General features: G+C 38.6%; 1 protein-coding gene across 2 annotated transcripts in view; it reads left to right on the plus strand.

Moving 5' to 3' along the window:
* The window catches only part of LOC121434742 (protein DBF4 homolog A-like), a 37,517-nt gene extending 27,009 nt beyond the window's left edge, over window positions 1-10,508 (plus strand). For both annotated transcript variants that reach the window (XM_041633683.1, XM_041633684.1), the window contains exons 9-12: window positions 760-888; window positions 1,327-1,441; window positions 7,290-7,414; window positions 9,008-10,508. In XM_041633683.1, the coding sequence (XP_041489617.1) occupies window positions 760-888; window positions 1,327-1,441; window positions 7,290-7,414; window positions 9,008-9,968 (1,330 nt within the window). In that variant the 3' untranslated portion in view covers window positions 9,969-10,508. The remainder of the gene's footprint in view (window positions 1-759; window positions 889-1,326; window positions 1,442-7,289; window positions 7,415-9,007) is intronic.
* Window positions 10,509-25,783: the final 15,275 nt, after the last annotated feature.

Here is a 25,783-nt window from a genome sequence, read left to right on the forward strand (position 1 = left end):
GTGGGTCACAGCAACCCTTGACCCTTTTCACCGGGGTCATCTAAACCATTGGCAAACATGAGTATTTACATTAAAATTAATAACAATAGCAAAATTACAGTTTTGAAGCAACAACAGAAATAATTCTGTGGCTGGAGTCACTAAAACATGAAAGGGCTGCATCACTAGCAAGGTCACTGATGTAGAGGGTAGAGTAGTTGATTCCACAAGTTAATGCTTAATGTGGCTAAACGGTACAGTTTCAGAAGTTAAGGTGATAGGTGTTTTGGTATGTTTTAAATGATGTTTTTTCAGTGGGAGGATCTGGGAGGCAATGAGGGAAGAAAAACTGTGATCAGAATATTGTATGAAAAAGTTATTTTCAATTTTAAAAAGTGTTTTTTAAATGTAACGGAACAGGCCTACAACCCAGGTGGCGGTGGCAGCACACACCTTTTAATCCTAGCACTGGGGAGGCAGAAACAGGTAGACCTCTGAGTTCAAGGCCAGCCTGGTTGAATTCCAGGGCTACACAGAGAAAACCTGTCTTGAATCCCTGCACGCGCGCGCGCGCGCGCACACACACACACACACACACACACACACACAAAAGAGAAGAAAAGAACAGGCCTACAATTGATTCTTTGAAAGGAAGATGACCCCTAGCAAGTCTCGATTGTTTATTTTAGATTGAGGTGAATTACATACTTTTGAAATACAAGACTTTAAAACCTTTCTTTCATTCTAGAGAAACTCATATATCTGTCTTTATTCCTTTAGGTCTTATAGACCATTCTACCTTCAGCTGACCAATATGCCTTCCATAAACTGCTCTACTCAGAAGCCTTGCAGCCCATTTGACATAGATAAGCCATCCAGCATCCAGAAGCAAGCTCAGCCTAAACCCAGGTTGGCTTGAAACTTTATTTTTTGAAGAAACGCTATTTAAGCTATTTAGATTCTCAATCATTGCTTTTTTTTTTTCACTTCATAATCATTTGGGGTATCATATTTTGTACCATGGTAGTGTTATGTGTGTTTGTTTTTTCAGTGAATATTTGTAATACTTCTTTGCTACATTTAGTTTAAATCTAATTGCATTATTTAGAAAATATTAGGTAAGAAATGGGCTCAAATATGAAACCTATTTCTCTTGACCATTTGAACTGTTCTTCAGAGCAGCCATTACTTTTGTTTTTATATTTCTTGAAATGTCCTTAAAGGTATTTGCTTTTACAAGTCTCTGATTATGGCAGATTCTGCATATGATAGTTTTAAGAAAATAAATTTTTAAGTTATTACATTGAGTTTAGCAGTAATTTTGTTACCATATATTTCTATTACTAGAATTAATACAGATGGCGATAAATGTGGTGGAACCCCAGTTCAACTCCAATTGAAGGAAAAGAGAAAAAAAGGATATTGTGAATGCTGCTTACAAAAATATGAAGATCTCGAAACCGTAAATGTCATTTTACACTTGGGATTGGTATTTCTAAAAGCGTAAAAACATTTTTATGTTTAAATCTTGCCTTACTGTTCTGATTTTACTTTGGATCATGATGGAAAGATATTCTTTGGTAGAAACCTAGCTCTTGCTTAATGATTATCATAGGGATGGAACTCAGAGCTTTACACATTATGGGCACCTGCATCAGCACTGAAGTTTAGCCTGAAGCAGTTGAAGTTTTAAGAACCCAAGGAAGGAAATCAACATTGAAAAGAATACTTTTTATTCATTCTGTTGCTGTCTATTGAACACTTAGTATATAACTACATGATAAAAATAACAAAATCTATGTAACGGCATTAGGTCAGTGCAAGTAGAAACAGAGCAGGAGTGAGATGTTGCTTTTTATTTAGGCTTGGCAGAGAAATACCTAAGTAACGTCTAAGTAGAACTACAGAGAAGTTAGGTAACCAGATTTCTCAATACTGACGGAAATCAGCCAAGGGAGCGCCCAGAGCTGGGTGAGAGAGTCAGAGTACAAGGTGGTCTGTACCATGCCGTGGTGGGGTTCTTGAGGTCCAGTCCAGGCTGTTGAAGCACTTCAGGGATGAGACCGAGAGGGTTTATATGATCCTGGATTGAGAGGTGGCAGATAAGTGAAAAGTTAGTGTATTTTGGTCTGAGCAGTTACAAAAGACTTGTAAGAACATGTTAGATGATGGTAGTTTTTCAAAATGAGGACAATTGGAGTTTGTAGGCTGATTAAAAAATAAGAGCTTTGGAATCACTGACAATCTGTCCATGTGGTCGTAGGGTTTAGTGCATAGCAAGTGCTTATTAATCATCGCAGTTATTATTTGAATTCTTAACTTTTAAAGGAGTAGATAGACATACTGGTGTACAACATACACCTCTCAAGTTTCAAATACTCAGGAAGCTGAGGCAGTATGAATATTTGAGTGCATAATCTATACGACATGAACAATATGACAAGACCCATACTCAAATAAAGATAGATAGATAGAGAGAGAGAGAGAGAATAGTTGGAAATTTAGAGTATTAAGTCTGAAAATACTGATTCATAAAGCATCTGACTTCATCTTAGATGAATTAGAGTTTGTTTTCTAACCCAAAATATATTAATACTTACCAGGGGTTTAACTTTGTTTTGTTTTACTTACATAATAAAGGAGAAAATACAGTTGGTTTAAAATTGCATTGACTCAGAAGATAGTTTCTTAAAATTTTTCCTTCTTCCTTCTAATTGTTTTGAAACTACGGTCATTGATTTTTTTTCCTTTCTGAAACTAGTTGGCATTGTGAGAACAGAATAATCTAGAATTTTGAAGTTCTAATGTGATATTCAGAAAGTTTAAGAATAGCAGGAAAGTTGTTCACTGGTTGCCATAAAGAAAGTATATTTGAGAATAAAATTGAAAATCATGACTTTAAGGGTTTTTTTGGGTTTTTTGTTGTTGTTGTTGTTGTTGTTTGTTTTTTAATTTAAACTAAAGAAGCTGAGTTGGGTAGGTCACTCTTGTAATCACAACACTTTGGAGACATGGCTAAAGGAAGGGTCTTGGGTTTGAGACCAGTTTGGACTACATAGTATGATCTTTGGAAAGAAGAAGTACATTGTTTTTGAACCTTGAATTTCACAGTGATTCTACACATGCCAAGAGACTGAGTAAGCAAATATTTTTGAGGACTTAGGAGATGGCTGTCAGTGATGTGCTTATAAAGGAACTAAGATTTGTCCCCAAAACCCACATACAAACTCTAGACATGATTATAACAGAAATAATAAAGATTGAGAGACAGATATCAAGGTTCAACCTGAAGATCAGAAAAGCAAAGCAGCCAACCACTAGAGAGACCTTTTTACCTCTACTGTATCTTCAGACTGAAAGGGCAAGATCCTGTCTCCAGGAATCCTCAGACTCCACACTCCAGTGAGTTCCTATCTCTTCCCCTTTATATTCCTCTTTCTGCTTAGCCATATAGCTCCAATCTACACCTGTTACTGAGATTAAAGGTGTAGGGTCCCAAGTGTTGGCATCACTTTTGTGTGAGCTCCGTTTCTCTTAGACAGATTCAATCTTGTTTAGCCCAGGGTGGCCTTGAGCTCACAGAGATCCGGCTGCCTGTCTCCCAAGTCCTGGGATTAAAGGTGTGTGCCACCACTTCCTGGCCTGTATTGGTATGGCTGTTTTGTCCTCTAATCTTTATGCAAGCTTTATTTATTACAACACAAATAATATACCACCATATATGATGGTGTACATGTTTAGTTCCAGTGCTGGGGCACAGACAGGTTGGTAGCTGGGGCTTGCTGGTCTACCAGCCTACTATTTTTGTTGGTGGACAGCCCCTAAGGAAGACACAACAGACAAGGTTATCCTCTGATGTGTACACAAATACATATAAACAGTTTTGTGTACTGGAGGTAAACTAAACATTCCCTAGCTTTTCTAACTTGTGTAGCTGGCATAGAAAATAGTTTTATATACATTTACAAGTATGATGAAGTATTTTTTTTCTTCTCCCCTGTCCCACCAAACAGGGTTTTTCTGTGTAACAGCCTTGGCTGTCCTAGAACTTGCTTTGTAAAGCAGGCTGGCATTGAGCTCAGAGATCCACCTGCCTCTCCATTCCCAATGCTGGGATAAAAGGAGTGAGCCACCACTTTATATTTTTACTTAAAATAAATTTTATTATTTTTTTTAAAACATGCAAATAAATATAAACAACATACACTAAAATTAACTGGATTCAATGCCTGTACTTAGTGAAATTCTATATAGTTAATATGAGGCATGTGGATTGGAAATTGTGGAGCTTCATACTAAATCTTACACTTTCAATACCAAATATATTTTAGGCATTTATCCACCAAATGGGTAGACTTAGAATGTATAATTTTAAGGAAGATCACACAGTCTCAGAAATAGAAGCCTCCATGTTCTTCCCATATGTAGAATTTAGCCATTAGTATATGTACTCGTGTAAACAAATGTGAGTACAGCATGACATGTAGAGACAGCAGGAAGGCTGAGTGTATGGGGTAAGGACAGTCTGGATGCAGGTAATGGACATGAATTATGGAAGATGATGTAAAGCTAATTGTTTTTCTAGTTCTAATTCTAGCTTAAAATGTTCAAGTTATGTGGACTAGAACATAGAATGGTAGTAAATGATGAGAAAGGTATTAGACTGTGTAGTTTAGTGGTAGATCATAGACTTAGTATATGTGAGACTGTGTAGTTTAGTGGTAGATCATAGACTTAGTATATGTGAGACTGTGTAGTTTAGTGGTAGATCATAGACTTAGTATATGTGAGACTGTAGGTTCAGTTCCCAAACACAAAAATAGAAGTAAATAATAAATAAGATTGCTTGACTTACAGTGTTAGAGAAGGGACAGACAGCTGAGGCATTTAAATCAATACCTAAGTAATGAAACAAATCTTTTTTTTTTCCATTTTTTTTATTGAGAAAAGGAGAAAAAAAAACAAGTTTCCACCTCCTCCCGGCCTCCCATTTCCCTCCCCCTCCTCCCACCCTTCTCTCCCTCCTCCCACCCTTCTCCCCCTCCCCCCACTCCTCTCCCCATCCCTCTCCAGTCCAAAGAGCAGTCAGGGTTCCCTGCCCTGTGGTAAGTCCTAGGTCCTCCCCTCTCCATCCATTTCTAGGAAGGTGAACATCCAAACTGGCTAGGCTCCCACAAAGCCAGCACGGGGTTTTGAACCTACATAATGAAACAAATCTTAAGTAGATATAGAGAGGAACTATGTAAAAATTAATAAATGGTTCTTTTTCTTTTACAGAATTTAAATGAACTTTAAGGTGTGAGTTTTAGATTTTTTTTTTCCCCAAGAAGGTTTCTCTGTGACTGTCCTGGAAATTAGCTCTGTAGACTAGGCTCACCTCAAACTCAGAGATCTTCCTGCCTCTGCCTCCCAGATGCTGGGATTTTAGACATATGTCACCACTCCCGGATCTAGGCTTTAGATCCAATATCCTGAATCAGCTGACAGACAAATGGTAGAATTAGCCTGGAGATCTCACTCATTCGCAAGGAACTTTGTTTCCTGTGAGTTTTATACTATAAATTTGTTTGTATTTTATTTGACAGGTTCTTGCTGTGTAGCCTTGGCTGGACTGGAACTCATTATGTTGACAGGAAGGCCTCCAGTTCACAGACACCTTTCTGCCTCTGGTCCCTAAATGCTAGGATTAAAGATATGTGCTACATGCTGGGCTTGTTTTTCCTTCTAACCACTCTTAAGACTAAAAAATTCCTGTTAGGATCAGTAGGTAATGAGATAATTTGCTTGCTCATACTTGGATGATTCTTCAACAATGAGTCTAATTGTAATGTGTATATTTTGTAGCATTTATCATAGATTTGGGGTTTTTAAGGTTTACTGTATGCGAACATATGACACATGTGTAGAGCAGTAAGCACTTGTAACTGCTGATCCAGCTCTCTAGCCCTGTAGATTGTTTTTTAAACTCTTATTGGCTAGACTTTTATAGATCTTAGATTCTTGTGTATTAAGTTAAAAGACTTCATTTAATTCCGTAAGTCCTACCTTGGTTATTATATGCAGCAGTGGGTGAAAAGATGTTGCTAAAGATAGTTCTTAACTTTTTATCTTGAGAAAGGGTCTTTCCTTTTTTCTATTTTTGGTTAATTTTGAGCCAGAGTTTCTTGTGTAACAGCCCTGACTGTCCTAGAACTCACTTTATAGACCTCAGACTCACAAAGATCCTCCTGCAATTAAAGGTGTGCTCACCCACACCCAGCTGAGAGAGGGTCTCTTTGAAAATATTTAAATTAAAATATAAATACATCATTTCCCCCTTCCCATTTCCCACCCATTCCAACTAATGCCGCTTGCTGTCTCTCAAAAATTTATGGGCTCTCTTTAAAAAAAAATTGTTGGTTTATTTATATATTCTATTCAGTCCAGCAAATGTTACTTGTGTGTATACGATATCAGGCTGACCACTTTGTGTAAGATAATTAGCGTTCTCTGGGGAAGACTACTCTACCCTCAGCAGTCCTTAGTTGTCTGTAGTTCTTTGTCTAGGGTTGGAGCCTCGTGGGATTTCTACCTTCCATCTTAGCATGCATATTGATGTTGTCCTTGCCCCGCTCATGATTGGACAACTATCTTTGAGACTTGTAAGTGTGTTTTCGCTGTCACGTCTAGGGATGTCACCTTACAGCAGACTTTGTGTTCTCTGCCTTCTACAACCGTTTGACCTCTTCTGTGATGTTCACGGGATACCACACAATCCCTTAGTCTCTACATTTGCAGTTGTAGTTTTCTGTGATCTCCATCCGTTGCAGAGACAGATTTTTTTGGTGGGGGGTAAGAACTACACTTAATCTGTGGTTATAAAGATATTTAGAATAGAGTCAATAATTATGCTGGTTTATTAAAGGGGAGGTAGTAGCTGTCTGTTAACTGACACGCAGCTGTCATCCCACCTTTGCCTGCCACCACAGTTCTCCTGTGTTTGTTGTCAAAGTAGATACATATAAAACTGATAGAGACATTTATATGACAGGGATTCCTTATTTGATGTATCAAAGTAGATACATATAAAACTGATAGAGACATTTATATGACAGGGATTCCTTATTTGATGTATCAAAGTAGATACATAAAAAACTGATAGAGACATTTATATGACAGGGATTCCTTATTTGATGTATCAAAGTAGATACATATAAAACTGATAGAGACATTTTTATGACAGGGATTCCTTATTTGATTTGGAATTCTTTTTTTTATTTAATTGATACAATTATTGAATACAATTTAATGATGTTTTTGTTTTGTTTTAGCATCTTTTGAGTGAGAAACACAGAAACTTTGCACAGAGTAACCAGTATCAAGTTGTTGATGACATTGTATCTAAGTTAGTTTTTGAATTTGTGGACTATGAAAGAGACACACCTAAAAAGAAAAGGTAATTTATTTGCCAAAGTTCTACTTATGTTGTTAAGCTATTTTTAACTAAAAGTTAATCTCGTTTATCTGCTCTTAGAAGGAATATAGTTTTTTTTTACATGACATAAATATGGTTTAGAACTAATACCTTCTTCCCTTCTTTTTCCCCTACCACCAAAGGTATTTAGTCTCCCTCTAACATGGTTTTTTGAAAGGGAGTTCACAATTTTTTTCTATTAAGGTCAGTCTAGAGTTGATATTTTAGGTTTGGTGAACTGAAACAGTCAGTGACCTCTGCTCAGCTTTGTTACAGAATACGGCTGTGTTGCAGCAAAACATTAGTTAGTAAAGAAAGTGAAGACCAGATATTACCAGTAGGGAATGTTGCCAACCTCTGATATTGAACTATGGAACTCAGTGTACTCAAATGAAAAATGTTGATTCCTAACAAAGACATTGTCAGACTTTGAGATGTGAATACAGTAGTGTTTAGTTTCCAGTAACTGCACACTGACAGTTTGAGTCCTAATTAGATTATTCTCATAAATCTAAAATTTTAGAAATGCTTTTCTATGCATGTACAGTTATCTAATTTTATGCTAATCTTAAGCAGTAAGATTAGAGATGCTCACTTCTGAAAGGTGAGCAGGAAGTGCTCCATCTTTAGGTCTGGATATGGGCAGTACTTTACTTACTAATGTGTCCATGTGGAACCAACTGAAAACTTACATTTTTTGAAAGTTTCAGGAAAGACATGAGCTCAGCTTTTAAACTGGTCATTCCCTAGTCATTTTTACTTGTTGCTAGTCCGCACCCACGCTGAAGTTACAGGTGGGGCAGTGTCATTGCTCATTGGTTGAGAGGAACTCTGGACCCCAGTTTGGTTTTGCCTTGCTTTTTAGGGATCAAACCTAAGGCCTCACAGATGAGGCACAAAAGGAATCTTAAAGAGTAAACCCCATTTATAAGTAAAGGAAACCAATCTGGTGGTAGAGACAGTGAATTGTATATTGCTCGTGGTTTCCTGTGATAGATAAGGCAAAGTGTAACTGGTGACCAGGTAACTTGTCGTTCATTTGTGCATAATTTGGGATTGTTCAAGAGAGTAGTATCCCAATTATTCTAGATTCTACATGAAGAAGAGTTTTGGCTCAAATATTTGTGTGAAATTGAAGGACTACTTTGTCACCTTTAGAAATACAAATATCTAGTTCACTTTGATATGAAATGTTTTAAATATAAATGAAAATCATGATTCTGCTTTCAGTTTCTAATAAATACTTTCTGCTTAAAAACTAGAAATTGCACATTAAAACATGAAGCAAAGCGCTAAAGTGTTTATGTTTTCTCAGGATAACAACAGAGTTGGGCAGATAGAGAGCCTGGCACCTGATTCCTGCTGTTTAAGCTTCTGATGATTCAGGATGTTGGTTCTCTCAGGGAAAGAAAAGAATGTGGATGAGAAATGGGTACACTAGAGTTTTCACATTTTAAAACATCTGAAGTAAATGTTAAGATTTCTGGATTGGGATGTCTTAAATGGGTTTTTAAAATAAGTTATAGACAGTTTTACTAATTTCCAACTTTTGGTTTCCTTTTTTTCTTTATAAAGAATAAAATACAGCACCGGATTCCTTTCTTCTGTTTCTCAAAATGTCCTGAAAAACACTGAACCAAAGGAGACGCTACAGTTAGAGCCCATTTTTCAGAAAGACATGGGAGAAAGCAGTGGGCAACTGCTCAAGCAGGATTTTCAGTGTGAAAAAACTCAGAAGCCTGAACAAAAGCTGGTGTCTGCTTCAGAACCTATGACCTACTCTTCAGCTGGAGTGGAAGGGTGTGATGGGAAAAGAGTGAGCATGCTACATGCAAGTGACCCTGACCTAAGACAGGATTTTACACCGCTACCTCCATGTAAAAATGAGCAGGAAGGAATTCTTGGTGTTTCTGGATATAAATTAATTATTACTAGAAGCGACTTAGAACAGAGGGTAGGTGACTCTCCGGTTGTGCCACAGTCATGTGTAGAAGTTTCTTATCTAAGTACAGAAGATAGTCCACCCCAACCAAAATTAACAGCAGATAATACACATTGTTCAGCAAAAGATCTACAGGATAAGGAAATTCATTTTGTGTTTGGTCATGATTCTGACCTGGTGACTTTAAATCCACCAGAGGAACACTTACCAATGAGGGCCAGAACTCCACCCTGCAGTCCTCAGGGCCCCGATGAGTGCGACACTGAGAACACGGATAATTGGCCTTGTGGTAAGATCCAGCGGAAAGTGAGAATGTTATTAGGGCAAAAGAAAAAAGCTGTGGACCCAAGTGCTGAATTGGATACAAAAAGACCTGAGGATCCTGCATGTGAAGACAGAACTTGTGGGTCACCCGTACAGTCTCTACTGGACCTCTTTCAAACAAGTGGGGAGAAATCAGAATTTTTGGGTTTCACAAGCTGCACTGAAAACAGTGGAATATGTGATGTTTTAGATATTTGGGAGGAAGAAAATTCAAGTAGTCTGCCGTCGTTTTTCTCTTCCCCTTCAGCTTCTACATTCGTTGGATTTTAGTATTTAATGTGTTTTTCAGAAGTCAAAGCTATATTCTTGAAATTTTTACAGATACATATATAATTCTTAGGAGTTGTTTTGGGTTTTTGGCCAGCTTTGTATGAAATCATATGTAAATATTAATTAAGATTATAATTTTTTACAGAATTGAGTAGCTGTTGCAAATTATACAATAAATCTTGTGATTTATTTTATATAACTATAGTCATAATTGTTTCCTAAGAGTTGTAATGAATATCATTTGCTTTATCACTGACAGTAATTTCAAGTGAGATTTCAAACAGATCAAAAATTGAGCACTATACATTGTATGCTACTAACCATTGCCCATTAGCATAGATTTTCATCATTAATATGTTAGTACCTAAAATAAAATTTCAAATAGAGAGGAAAAAAATATTAATTGGTGTATTTGGATTCTTGAAGTTACTAAAAATATTGACTATAAACACTGACCCAGCTAGATTCTGCCAGGATCCTTTTACTGCAAACTGAGGTTATTGAAGGGATCAGAACAATTCCAAAAAATCATAAAGGAGAGCTTAAACCACTGACCTTTGTGGAAGTTGTAAGTTGAAAATAATTTCTTTAAAAATAATTTGTTTACTATTAAAGATGATTAATGATATAGTGAGTTGTTGGGGTTGTTTTGAAATGCCTGGGAGGACTAACTTGATCTGGTACTTGACTATAAAATAACTTGGAACAGGGAAAATTTAAGGTGAAATTCATCTTACCTTTGAGTATATTTGGTAAGAGGGAAATATTTACTGTTGTAATTTTTTAAAAGTGGCACGCAAGAGAAGGACACCATGCAACAAAGCTCAGGTGGAAAGTAAATGAGAGAGAAAGAGGGGAGACTGGCCTCTGGGGTAGAAGCACCACAAGAGAAGAGACAGGCACAGAGAGACAGAGGGGAGACTGGCCTCTGGGGTAGGAGCGCCACAAGAGAAGAGACAGACACAGAGAGACAGACAGGAGGTGGGCCAGGTCCACCTTTTAGAAGGGAATGAAGTCAGTGTGCACAGAAGATGCTCTTAGTGGTTGCAGCTAAGGACGTATCCTGTAAGTACTGCAAGGACAGGCTAGTACAGATGCCTGAATACTAACATTCCTCCTTTTTTATTACTATAAAAAAGGTGAGGAGGGGGGCTGGAGAGATGGCTCAGAGTTTAAGAGCACTGGCTGCTCTTCCAGAGGTCCTGAGTTCAATTCCCAGCTCACAACCATCTGTACTGAGATCTGGTGCCCTCCTCTGGTGTGCGGGCATACATGGAGGCAGAATGTTGTATACATAGTAAATAAATAAATCTTTTAAAAAAAAAGGTGAGGAGTTAGAAACAAGTAGCAAGTTAGGTGAAGATGAGGAAGTAGTGTTCTCAAAACAACTTCCAGTTGACCTGAGGAACAAAACCAACTCCATTTTGTGCTAGGCCCCAAAGTGGATATCAGCAATATGGAAGTTCCCTAGACTGCAGCCCAGCTGCTCAAGGTTGATATCAGCAGAGTGGAAAGTCCCTGTACCCTTATGCCCATAACTGTAGATCTGTGGGGTTTTGCCTTTAAAAACCCTGCCTAAGAAGAGTGGGGCACCTCCTCTGGCCCCCATTGTGTCACTGTAGAAGACAAGGTCTCTTCCACGGTTTGTCATGAGTAAATCTTGCTTTTGCATTTTAGTGAGTCTGTGGTGGTCTTCTTGGGGCCTCCGCAACCTGGACACAACAGATTTGGGGCATCCTTGACTTCGTCTATTCTATTTCTATTCAAATTTTCTGCCTGGTTTTACTCTGCTAAGCCATTAGCTGAAATAGCTTTGTTCATCAACCAATAAAAGCAACACATATGCAGAAGAAAATCGCACATCATAGAGCTGTAACAGCTCTCGCAACATAGCAGAACTGCTACATTTGTGTGGGAAAATTCTCTTAGAGCAGAGCAGAACCGTAGCACTGGCTGGGGAGACTTTCCCTTGCTGGCACAGAATTGTTCGACTCTGGGGAAGCAGAGCAGAGCTGTGACAACATTGCTGGAGAAACTCTCTTCTGGATCATACTTGTGACACTTGTATTAGGGAAACCTTTCCTGGAGCAAGGCTCTTAACACTACTGGGAAAACTGTCCCCACCAGACAAAAGCTATAACACTTCTGTTAGAATACCTTTGCCTTCCAAGCATTAGGTAACCCTTGGCTTCCTGCTGCCAGGATACCAGTCCCTTCTGAGCTTTAGCTAATCCTTGGGGTGTGAGTGCCAGGATACCTTCTGAGATGTACGTAACCCTTGGCTTCCAAAGGCAAGAGTACCTTTCCCTTCCGAACTGTAGGTAATACTTAAATTTGTATCAATATACAAAACTACCTTAAAAGAGTAGGAACAGCCGGGCGGTGGTGGCGCACGCCTTTAATCCCAGCACTCGGGAGGCAGAGGCAGGCAGATCTCTGTGAGTTCGAGGCCAGCCTGGTCTACAAGAGCTAGTTCCAGGACAGGAACCAAAAAGCTACGGAGAAACCCTGTCTCGAAAAATCAAAAAAAAAAAAAAGTAGGAACATATATAAAGTATGTTTTAACAAAAATAAAGTTTGTATCAATATATAAAAATCCATACCAATGTAAAATAGTTGGGATTGATAGTGGCTTTTTATTTTAAAGTAGATTTAATGATCTACACTTTTATCCTAGCCTTTCCATATACCCCCTTTTTTCAGAAAGGGATCCTTAAATCTAACCTTTCTTAGTTTTCACCAATCCCCCCTAAACGAAGACAAACATTCATAACCCACCAAACAACCAAAAACCACCTACTCCACCTCTTGGTAATGTAGGCATTGTATTCCTAAAATTACATCATGATATCTGGGGGCAATAGCATCTTCAGGAACCCCTGAGAAAATTGAGATAATGATCAAATCCTGGGGAAACTAACTGTACCATTGTTTGTCCACTCTGTAATGGGAAAGTGAAGGGCTTATCTGAAGTCCTGACTAGAGTAGCCTATGATGAGGTGTTTATCTAATTACTCTTTTGTCAATAAAAAAAATCAGAATTCAGCAATCCAAAATGGCTGAGATCCTCTCTCTGCCCGTCTTACTACTTTCTATCTGTCCTGTCCTCCAAAAGCTCTGATTAATTTTGTTCAGCTAGTGACTAACTTTGCCCTCTGACTCTAAGCCAACTTTGTTATAAGAATGTGATCAAAATATACATTTCCCCCTTTGGTCTAAATAAAAAAGGAAGGTTTTTAACTAACATAGTAAAGCTATATACAATAAGTACAATAACTATATGCAAATATATTCAGATAAGAATTACATTAACAATGTCCAGTCCATTTGGACTTAGTAAATTCAGAGAAAATACTTTATTATCTATCCTATCCTGGTTAGTTCAAAGTTTTGTTCCTAATTTACTTTCTATTCTAACTTGTATTACCAATCCAAAACTATTTTCTTAGGTCTCTCAAACGTAAACACTTTACACCACTTTCGTGAGTTTCTTTTCTAAATTTGATAACAAGGAAAACTATTAACTATATCAACTCCATCAGAGACCTGAGAAGGAAGTGCGGAGCAAGCAGCTTCTAAAACTCAGAAATGACAGATACATCTGGCTCCCTGAGCAGTCACTCAAGGCCCCTCTGTAATGTTGGAGCATCCATCTTCAACAACCTACAGGCCTAGAATATCTGACAGACTTTTCTGTGAAGCAGGAGTTTTGAGGGATTATCCTGCTTCCTCTTGGCAAGGTTCAACAGGCTCTACCTTTTTGTTGTGCTTTTCCAATTTGGACAGCATATAGTCAGTAGTACAGGCAAGTGTAGTTTCTTGCCCAGTGACTAACTGTTGCCACAAAGAAAGTAACTTCCATATGGAGTTTCTGCGATGACCATTATCTTCTCTGAATTAGATTGGAGTTGCTGGGAGCATATATTTTTCACTGTCATAAAAGTCCTTATATTATTAAAACATCTTAAGTGCCATATTCTGTAGCTCTCTGTAGTGTTGGAAGACCACTTGTCTAAAATACATCCCTGTTTGATCTTGAAAACATACCTAACTGACTACAAGGTTGATTGTAATAGGTGACTAACAACCTGCATTTCTTAATTACCATAGTTTGTAATAATAACTTAAGGATTAGAAATTTATAGTACATGGTTAAATGAACTGCATAGGTACAATCTTTAAAAAGTGTAGAAACATGCACAATTGTAATAGGTGACTAACAACTTGCATTTCTTTATTATCATAGTTTGTAATAATAAGGATTAGAAATTAATATTAAATTGTTAAATGAACTGCATAGTACAATACCTTAAGAGTAGGGACGTACGTACAGTATGTTCTAATGAAACTAGCCTTAAATTTGTATCATGTTGGGGGCTAGCCTCGACAAAAATACCTCTTGCCAGGGTAGGGGCATGGGGATGAAAAAAAATAGTAAAGAGGATGAATACATGAATAAAAATAATAAAACAGAAAACATAGGATAGTATCAGGAGGGAGTTCTAGTGAATACTGAAATTGCCCATGTTTAATTTTCCATATACTTTTATACCCCAATACAAAAAGGGGAAGAAGGCAACAAAAGACTTCTTTAGTATGATGATACTAAGAACAACTTGAACAGTTAATTGCTTCAACATTTTGAGACATCAAATCATTAGCATTCTGTTGTTTAGGCAGTGAACATACCCTAGACCAAATATCCTGAAGGTAGCCATTCCCTAGATCAAACCTCCTGTTACAAAAGAAGGAGCAGAAGTATGCTTGCATATTCTGACCATTTGTTAGGATGGAGTGGATCTACCAGTATGTGCCATCTTAATGTGAAAACAATCAAGTAACCACATCCTGGGTTAGGATGTGTAGCCCTGGTTGTCAACAATTTTTAGCAACCTCCAAACTCCCTGACCACCAGACAAGGTAGAAATTGGCTCACATTTTTGGGCCTTCACAGTATCAATATACAAAAATATCTTAAACAAGAGTAGAAACATATAAAATATAATAAAAATAACCTTATGTAACTGGAGGTTTCTCTTCCACCTGCCAGTGTGTAAATAACCACTCTGAGGCTTAATATTAATTACAAATGTTTAGACTGTTAGCTCAGGTTTATTATTAAATAGCTCTTACAATTTAATTAAACCCTAGTTCCAGGACAGGCTCCAAAGCCACAGAGAAACCCTGTCTCGGAAAAAAAAATTAATTAAACCATTTCTATTCTATATTTTGCAGTGAGGCTCATGGCTGTTGTCTCATCTTGCTTCTACAGCAACTATTGTCGTCTCCCAGATTGCACCTTCTTTTTTCCTGTATGTTTGGATTTCTCACCTAGCTATATTCTGTCTTGCCATAAGCCAAAACAGCTTCTTTATTAAGCAATGGTAATAAAACATTCACAGCATGCACAGGGGTATCCTACATCAACCTTAAATTTGTATCAATATGCAAAAACACACACCACTGTAAAATATTTAAAACTAGTATTTGCTTTTTGGTTTAAAGTAGATTCAATAATCTACCTATCATTTCTAAATCCTCCATTTTCTTTTCAGAATAAGAATGCTAATTAATCTTTGTTCATCTTTTTTTCTGGCTATTACCAATAACAACTTATAACCAACCCCCATAAAAATGACAAATATTTAAATCAGTTTTTTTTCTATTATTCAATGTCTCTCCACAGACATTGTATCTTCTTCATTAGAATTTAGAAATTTAAAGTCAATTAAGCACAGTGTAATCTATTTCTGGGGTCTTTATTACTGCTTTCTGTTTATTAATCATATTTTTAAAAGTTCAGTTAGGGGGCTGGAGAGATGGCTCAGAGGTTAAGAGCATTGCCTGCTCTTCCAAAGGTCCTGAGTTCAATTCCCAGCAACCACATGGTGGCTCACAACCACCTGTAATGAGGTCTGGTGCCCTCTTCTGGGCTGCAGACATACACACAGACAGAATATTGTATACATAATAAATAAATATAAAAAAAAGTTCGGTTAGATCTAACTATAATTGCAATGTCCTGTAGGATTGTGCAGTATACCTGTACTATGCTTTGTGTTGTAATATACAAAAAAAAAATACCAAACCTGTTTTATTTTACTAGAGACGTATGCTGGAGCATTTTCTGTCTTAATTTGTAAAAATATCTCCATAATGGCCATGACTTCTAGTAAATGTGTTATTACAGAATCAGCCATTTTAGAACTTAAGGCAGTTGCCCATTGAAATCCTGAATATGTATCTATGCTATGGTGCATATTTAACTTTCCAAACTGCAAAATGAAACACATCCATTTGCGCAACTTCATTTCTTCGAGTACCTTTTGGGTTACTTTCTGTAAGTAATGGAGTTTGATTATACATAGAACTGTAGTTAGAAGGCCACTTGTTCGTTTCCTGGCTGCCCAGACTCCTGAAATAATCACACAGAAACTATATTATTTAAATCACTGCTTGGCCCATTAGCTCTACCTTCTTATTGGCTAACTCTTACATATTAATTTAACCCATTTCTATGAATCTGTGTATTGCCACATGGCAGTGGCTTACCGAGTAAAGGTCTGGCATCTATCTGGAGGGGCTGCATGCCTTTTCTCTAACTTTTCCTCCCCGCCCCCCCCCCCCCCGCCCAGCATTCAGTTTAGTTTTCCCTGCCAACCTCTATTCCCTGCACAGGCCCAAGACAGTTTCTTTATTAACCAATGGTATTCACAGCATACAGAGGGGAATCCCACATTATAGAGCTAGTAGGAGATTTCCTTGCCTTGTCAAGTGATGGAAAAAAATATTTCTTTAAACATTTTCTGTTAGCATAGTGTTTCCTGTTTAATTCGGAGGCTTCTAGCACATTTCTCACCAACAGCTGATTGACTTCATCATTACTTTGTACTAGAGCGCGTGGCAGACAGATGTATGGAATCTGATATGTTATATACAAAGGATGAATTCTCTTTCTAATTACTTGTTGCTGTTGAATAAATTCCAAAGTTGTTTCTGAATCATATGGAATAAGTTCAGATGTTTCAATGTGTAAAACACCTCTTTCTGCATATTGAGAGTCAGTAACTACATTAACAGGTTCTGGAAAATCTAATAATACCCTGAGAATACCATATAATTCTGATTTCTGAGCTGAATCATAGGTTGTTTGAGCCAAATTACTTCATTTTCTTGACTAATAACCTTTCTTTCCTGATATATTTGCATCAATATAAAATGTTGGAGTTCCAGAAATTGGTGTTCTTTTTATTTTATGAGGGAGAATCCAATTGGTTCTTTTTATAAACTGAAGTTTCTTGCTTTTGGGATATTTGTTGTTGCTAATCTTTCCCAAGAAATTACTTCAAGCTCTTTGTCAATGCTCATTTTCTGCACATAATGAGGCATTTTCAGTATTAGTAAAAAGGTACCACAATTTTTGATGGGTCTATTTCTACTAGTTGACAAAGTCTTAATTTTCCTTTCAGTATCAATTCAGAAAACTTTTTTACATAGGTCTTTAGTTTTTCTTCCATTTGTGTGCTAAAAATACTCATACTCATTCTAAGATATTATCTTCTCTCTGCATAAGAATACCTCTAGGAGAATGAATGGAAGCTAAAAACAACCTGGATGCCCAGATTTTGTTGCAATTATTTTTACATCTGTCCCTGTATCTATCAAACCCTCAATTTCTATTTCATTTATTTGTATTTTCAGCTTTGGTCTCTGATCATTTATAGATGTCTGCCAAAATACTTGTTTATGGTCTCTCCTGAAAATTTTATCTTATCTACTGAAGTTGTTTTGTTATCGGGAACAGTATCATTTTTAATAACAGGCATTAAGTATTTTAATTGCTCTGTGGAGGGGTTTCTCCCATGCTGACAAGGAATGATTGAACCAAATTTGACATTGGGGGCTATAAGAGCCCTCCTAAGGCCTTTTCCAATAACAAAGAGTTATCTTGCCTATTCTTTGTTGATCTGCATTTGTTAGTTCATTTTGACCTGTGTTACACCTTCTGCATACTAAAGAAGGTTGGGACCTTCTGTTTGGGTTATCTCTAGAGAAAACATTGTTTCAAAGAATATCTTGCCTATAATCCCTTTTCAGATGACCTTGTTAACCACAATTAAAATATATGACCTTTTGCTTTTTCTTAACATTTTTAGAAATTACCTCCCCTATTCAAGTGTCATCATAAATGTGAGATCCAATATCGGCTGTGTTTGAGATCCATTCATCTATGGGTGCTGATCGTGCCTTTAAAGGCCTAATCACCATTTTGCATTATGAATTAGTATTTTCAAATTCCAAGAATTTAATTAATATTTGTCTTCTGGATCTGATACCATTCTATTTACAGTTGAAGTCATTCTTTGTAAAAAAAAAAAAATCAGTGAAAATCAGTGTTTTGGGCCTTTTATAATTTTAGTAAATGACTCAGTTCTCTTTCCTTATTCTTCAACTTTGTCCCAAGAATTCAAAGTTGCTATACATCATAGATTTAAGGTGTTATTATTAAATATAGACTGTTTTTGTAAATCAGCATACTGACTTTCACTGAGAAGCTGGGCTTGGGAAGTTTCATTACCTCATTGTTCTAGGACCCTATCTTCCTCTCTCTACCATGTTCTCCTTTGTATTTGAGAGCCAAATTCCAGTATTGCTGTAACTAAATTTTTTCAGTCTTGTGAAATAACTATGTTCATAGTTGCCCATGAATTTAACATCTGCTTCACAAAGGATAAATGTATACCATATGAAAAGAATATTTCCTCTAACCTCTTCAAATTTAACGTATCTACGGGATCCAAATTAACTTCTGCATAGCCTTGTGTGTGTGTGTGTGTGGGGGGGGGTTTCCTATCATCTGTGTGGCCTTTCTTGTATGGCAACTCAATAAATTAAGGTCCAATTTCTAAAAACCTTAGGCAATGGTTTCATACTGCAATGGTGCTGTAGGTTCTGCTCTAAATTCTTCTGTCTGTATTTGAGTATTTTTCTTATTTTCATTAGTAGTTCTTTCTAAGGCTTTTATCTTATCAGTTATAGGTCTTTCTAAAGCTTATATTTTACCAATAGTAAGTCCTTCTAAGACTTGTATCTTACTAGCCTAATTTTTCTTATTTTCATAGTCTTTTTCTCAGACTTGTATCTTATCGGTAGTCTTTCTAAATCTTGTATCTTATCAGACAAATTATCATATTTGGCACAGTTATCAAAACACTTTTTAAAGGACAAAATATTAATTACCAAACTGGTAATAATTACAACCGACATGACAACTCCAACTAAATCATTTTCCCTTCATTTAAATTTTCCCTTATCAAACCATCCATAGTCACTGTGTATTCGGTCCTAGCATCCTGCATTGTGATGTTCCCTATTCTTGATGCAGGAAAGATTTTTCTTTTTAATATTATTTAACTCTTCCCAGGTATCTCACCAAATCTACTGATTTCTACTATTTGTGAATGGTGTTGTCGGTGAACTCAAGCTCCTCCAGCCATTTCCAAGGGCAAGCCTGCTTTCTGGATACCCACGAGTGGGAGCCAACCGCCATGAGTGCCTGCACAGAGAAGCCAGACTGCAACTGCCCCAGAGCTGGCTGGCGTGACTTCTCTGTGTGGTCATGCCACATGATGGAGTGCCAAATGCTTTATCTTCAGCACGGTGGCTGTGCCTTGATCTACTGCTGTTTCAGCCAACAGCTGTGACTCCACAGTTACCTGCCTGCTTCTCTTGCAGCCCTCTGTCCACTCAGGCTGCAGCCTGGCAGGAGTTCTGTATGCCCAGGCACTGGCCCTCTTGCTGCTACTGAGATTTACCCAAATCTCCAAAAGACCTGTGTTTCCACTCTGCCAAACCTGAAAAGGCCTCATCACTCCAAATCCCTCCCTCTAGCACTTCCTGTGGCTCTCTCTCTCTCCTGGGTCCCCTGTGGTGTTTTAATGAATACTTTGTCTCAAATAGTTGCTAATACAGCCTCCTGACTCAAGGTTAATTTTATTTAATTAATGCAAATGCAAACTGGGGGGCTTACAGTGTGGTTGAATACCCCCCCCCCAAAAAAAAAAAACAATGCTACAAGCATTGGATATTTAGAACATCCCTAAGAATTTCCTAATGAGTACAGGTCTTTAAAACGTTTAAAGATTTGGTAAAAACAAGGGTATAAAAATGCTGGAACAACTGGAGCTACATGGGTCATGGGTTGTATGGGTTGGGCTATGCAGAAGGCACTTGACCAAGATAGTAAAACAAGTAGAATTGTAGTCTGCAGTGTGCTTAGGCCATGGTGGTACATCACACGGAGAAAAATACTCAAGTAAGACTTAGTCAAGTCTCCCTCCCTCCCTTGGAACTTCTTGTTTGGTTCTAGGTTTTCATCTTTACCTCTGAAATTATGACAAAGCACCATTAAAGGAGCGTCTTCAAATATATTTAAGCAGGATAGACATGTAAGTCAATTTGCTTGGTCAAAAGTAGCATGCTTTACCAGACAGTGTCCACGGAGGAAATATCCATGCTTGCATTTAAAAACAATCCTATTTAGTATTGTTTAAGGAATTAGTTTATTTCAAGTCTTGTTTTTTTTTTTTTTTTTTTTTTTTTTTATGGTTGTCAGTTCAAGCAAGTGTGTGTGTGTATACCTTGATCTAAAACAGAAGAATTACATTGGTGGTTCTGTTTGCTAAGTTGTGACTCAAATTTTTCTATTTTTTTAAAAAACAACCTTTTTTTAAAAAAAATTTTACATGCCAATCCCGGTTGCCTCTCCTGCCAGAGCAGAGGTGTTACTTTGGGGAAGCCTTCCCTAGAGCCACGGCTGTAAGCTGCTACCTTAATGTGGCCTGTGCTATTCCCTGGCTCCTGACTGCCAGGATCCCTTTCCATCTGAGCTGTGATTCTTACATACCTGAGGCCATGCTGGTGTCCAAGGGCAATGCTTCCTTAGCGATGCTTCCAATGCCACTGGGATGAGAAGAGGTGTTGGAGTGAAGAGGTTTTTCTTTGGTTTGGTTTGGTTTGAATTTTTTAAGTTTTTCTTTTGGGGGGAGTTTGAGGTGAGTGAAATTGGGGGCATGATGTGAAATTCCCAAAAATCAATATAGAAATTATGTTAAAACAAACAAACAACCCCCCCCCTGAGAAAGTTAAGGGGGAGAAAGCCTATAATATAAGTTCTTATTTCCCCCTAAGTCCAAATATACTCTAAACTGTTGTAGAACATTATTTTAAGCTATGTTACATTTGTTTATGCTGTGGAACATTTGTTTAATGAGACAAAGATGTGTTGCATTCTTTTATGTTGCATTTAACTCTGTGAAGCTGTGTTACTTTGCTTGTGTAAAATAGCTGATTGGTTTAATAAAGAGCTGAACAACCAATAGCAAGGCAGGAGAAAGGATAGGCAGGGCTGGCAGGCAGGGAGAATAAATAGGAAAAGAAATCTGGGAGAGGAGGATAAAAGAGCAAGAAAAGAGGGGGCCAGACAAACAGTCACACACTCAGACAAGGAATAAGAAGGAAAGAAAAGATATACAGAATAGAGAGAAGTAAAAGCCCAGAGGCAAAAGGTAGACATCTTGTTACTTAATGTAAATTAAGAAAAGCTGGCAAGAAGCCAGGCGGTGGTGGCGCACGCCTTTAATCCCAGCACTTGGGAGGCAGAGGCAGGCGGATCTCTGTGAGTTCGAGACCAGCCTGGTCTACAAGAGCTAGCTCCAGGACAGGCTCCAAAACCACAGAGAAAAACCAAAAAAAAGAAAAAGAAAAAAAAAAAAAGAAAAGCTGGCAAGAAACAAGGCAAGCTGTGGTCCGGTATGTATAAGAAAGAATAAGACACTGTGCAATTCCCAGAGAACAGAGAGGCAAAAGAGTAAAAGAGCTAAATCTGAAAAACAGCCAATAACTCTAAACTTTATTCATTTTCCTTCCACACAAAGGGAAGACCAAGGATACTGGGAAGGCTGTCTGTTAGAACTGATTTCATGAGCCGGGCGATGGTGGCGCAAGCCTTTAATCCCAGCACTTGGGAGGCAGAGGCAGGCGGATCTCTGTGAGTTCAAGACCAGTCTGGTCTACAAGAGCTAGTTCCAGGACTGGCTCCAAAGCCACAAAGAAACCCTGTCTCGAAAAACCAAAAAAAAAAAAAAAAAAAAAAAAAAGAAAAGAAAAGAAAAGAAGAACTGACTTCATGCAACTCCTGAATAGAGCGGTATGACAGTTTTTTCTATTTTTCTTTTGTATCCACAAAATAAGCCCATCCATGGGCTATGGTTTAGGTTTCCTCCCTTGTCAGCTGGTCTTAGGGACCGCCCCTAGGGTTGTGGATATGACCACATCTGTATAACAGAAAGGGGTGATGGAAAACACTGAGCTACTTGCTTATGTAACTTATTGGGCCATCTGATCTCATTTTTGCCCAATCCTGGACAGCTTATAGTGGGCTATTGCTTTATCTGCCTAGTTTTATGACTTAAGAGATCTTATAAAACCCCAACTTGTTATTGGCAAGTGTGACCAGATGAATGTTGGGTGTCTCATTAGCCACATGTTTTATTTCAGATACATGATAATATCACTGTAACAGGCCCGTAGACTTTAGCACAGCTAACTCCATGGAGGAAGTGTCATTCAGTCTATAAAACTCAGCATGCCGATAGCTACACCAGCTGAAAAGACCTAATCCATCTAAGTCATAGTTCTGGGAAATTCTTTAAGTGCACTAACCTTGCTTTTTTGCTTCTGTGGTTCTACTTTTGGCTAACAGTTCTTGTCAACTGAAGTATGTCAACTCAAGATATCATTGTGTGCTTAAAAGCTCACCCTAAGAGAGACTTCATGTAAATGGAGGCTTTTTGTCCTGCCCAGTCCCTCAGCCGCTTCTAAAATAACCATTCAGAGACTTAAAATTACTTATAAATACTTGGCCAATGACTCAGTGCTGTAGGAATTCCTACAGCCAGTAGCCTTTAAGTTACCCACACACTTGGGCATGGCCTCTTCTACTATATATGCCGATGTAAAGCACACATCCGGCCTCTTTTCTGGCTGTGGGATTCGGTTGCTGTTCTCCATTCGAGCAGAGGATTGTGATCTATGAGTCCCCCTAAATAAATAACCCTCTATTATACTCAATTCTGAGCTAGTGTGGGATTTCTTTATAGCGTCCTTCTTCAACTCAGGCTTGTTATTAACTAGCTCTTACACTTAAGTTAACCCATTTCTTATTAATCTATGTATCACCACATGGCCCATGGCTAATAAAGACTTTCTATTGTGTCTGAGCAGCTTTCTATGGCAGATACTCCACATTTCTGGAGGTCCCACTGAGAACCCCAGAGACTAGTCCTTGAGATGCTGGGGGTCTCAGAGTACAGGAAGAGTGTGGTGGTCAAGGGACTGCTAGGGGTTGTGCAACCTGAGATATTCTAGGCCCCCAAGACTAATGCTCCAGAGGATTCTGACACTGCCACTCCAAAAGGAAACAAATTAGAAGGTTGCCTGGTCTCTGGAGTAAGTCTGGTTAAAGCACCTTCTGTTTGGACACTTGGGAGAGGTAAGATGTGGCCACTGATCCAGTGACATCACTGGATTCCCCTTCTCTCTTTTTCAGAATAGGATTATTGCCTTCCAATTCCAAGGACTAAGAGACAAGTTCGAGGGTTTCTAGGTATAGCTACGTATTGCTGCCTCTGAATAGCAGTGTTTTTGGAAATACCAAAGCCTCTATACACCAACACAAGGTGGTGGTAGTAGCAGGGGTTTGGGTTGGGGGAGGGAGTGACACTGAGTCCCCTAATTTAGAATCAAACTAAACAGAAGGCATTTGAGGCTTTAAAATCAACTTTGACATCTGCTCCAGCCCTAGCACTTCTGGATGTCTCAAAACCTTTTCATCTGTTTGTCCATGACAAAAGGGATTTGAACCCAAACTTTGGGGCCATGAAAGCACCCTGTGACATACCTGCCCAAAGGACTGGATCCTGTAGTCACAGGATGGCCTTCTTGTATAAGAGCTGTGGCAGTTACTGGCAGTCTAATGAAAAAAGCAAACAAATTAACTCTCAGTCAAGACCTACTGATAGCACCTTATGCTGGTGAGGCCCTCTTCTCAGGGACACCAGAAGCTGGCTGTCTAATGACTGTGTGGCCCAGCCCCAGGCCTTACTCCTGGACCACATGTGAGTCCAGTTTTAGAAGCCTACCACCATTAGTGGTGGTAGCCTCTAGCCTGATGATGACCTGCAGATGCTCCTCCATGACTGTCATGGGATGAAAGATGAAATCAGGCTGTGTGGGAGATGCAGTAGTCACTTTCACTGAAATGATTTGAGCCCAAGCCAACAGAACCAACCAATCTAACCCAGGCTTCCTTAGCCTCCTTATTTCCCAGGGAAAGGTGAGTGTGATATCTGCCCTTCGATAGCCTCACAATGCAGGACAATCAGACATGATAGGGAGTCAAGTCAAAGCAGGAACTCAGTTTATTACAGTGAGCGTCACGTTAAGTGACATGGTGTGAGGCAGGGGTACCTCCAGCCAATGAGAGACAACCAAGCCCTCCCTCTGGCTGGAAGGGCGTCTACCTAGTTTTCGCTGTCTCATCCTCACTCAAACTCGAGCCAGGCTTTTCTCTGTCCTACAGGCCTTGAAGTACAGGTCCTGAGATAATTTTGGTTCAACAGCTCTCCATGGGGTAAACAAAACTCCACCGACATATACATGGACAGTTGCGATGCTTATACTACCAAATATGTTATGGTATGACCTATAAAATGAGAGGGCTTCTCACCACTGGAGATATAGCATTAAAAACAAAGAGAAAAATCTTGGTCCTCCTAGAGGCTATCTGGCTTCCTCTTTAAATTGCTATTCTCCATTTCTCTACTTGAGGACATCAAAAAGATGATTCCTTTGAGGCAAGAGGTAACTGGGACACTGAGCTGAATGCCCAACAAATGGCCCTAATGTCGGTGGGGCCTATTGATAGTCTAATGACATACACATGCCACTGACATACCTCCAGTCAATGTCTGAGACTCCCTGGAACAACCAAGAAGTTACCAAATTAAACAAAATAAACCACTCAAACCCACAGGGAAATAGTGTTCTTCCAGAGACAACTGGACGGACTCTGGTAACTGACCTTCACCAGGATACTCAACTGGGGCCCACAAAACATTCTGAGTTGCTCAGGCCAAGATATATTATACCTAGCCTGGACAGTCTGGTGAAAGATATCTCAGCCAGATGCCAGGTTTGTGCTCAAGTAAATCCAAAACAGAGAACCCTTACCCAGGAATGGGTCTAAATGAGAGGTCAGCACTCTGGCAAACTCTGAGAAAACTGACTTCACTGAGATCCTGCTGGCCAGGGGAGGATACTAGTACTTGTTAGTTTTATAGCTACCTTTTCTGGGTAGGTAGAATGTTCCCCACCTAGACTGAAAATGCTTAAATGGCATCTTAAAAGCTCCTTCAGGAACTGGTCCCCTGATCTGGCCTCCCGCTAGCAATGGGGTCCGACAAGGGCCCCCCCGTTCATAGCCGTTACTCTCAGTAGTGAAAGCTTTAGAAATAGACCAGAAACTTCAGTGTGCATATAGATCTCAGAATTATGGGCAGGTAAAACAAAACAAACAAACAGAAAAACTAACAAAATTCTCATTAGAGTCGAGTGAAGAGCAGACTCTTCCTTTGCTTTACTCCAGGCCCTCTGCATCCCATATAGGGGGAGGAATTCAACTCCTATTAGATTATGTTTCTGAGACCTGCTCTGGTTGCTTCCAAGGCTCAGAGACAAGCAGTTGGCAGACTCTC

The sequence above is a fragment of the Microtus oregoni genome, unplaced genomic scaffold (assembly GCF_018167655.1).
Source record: "Microtus oregoni isolate MIOR12 unplaced genomic scaffold, Mior012 000044F_ref0000062, whole genome shotgun sequence".
Classification (NCBI taxonomy): Eukaryota; Metazoa; Chordata; class Mammalia; order Rodentia; family Cricetidae; genus Microtus; species Microtus oregoni.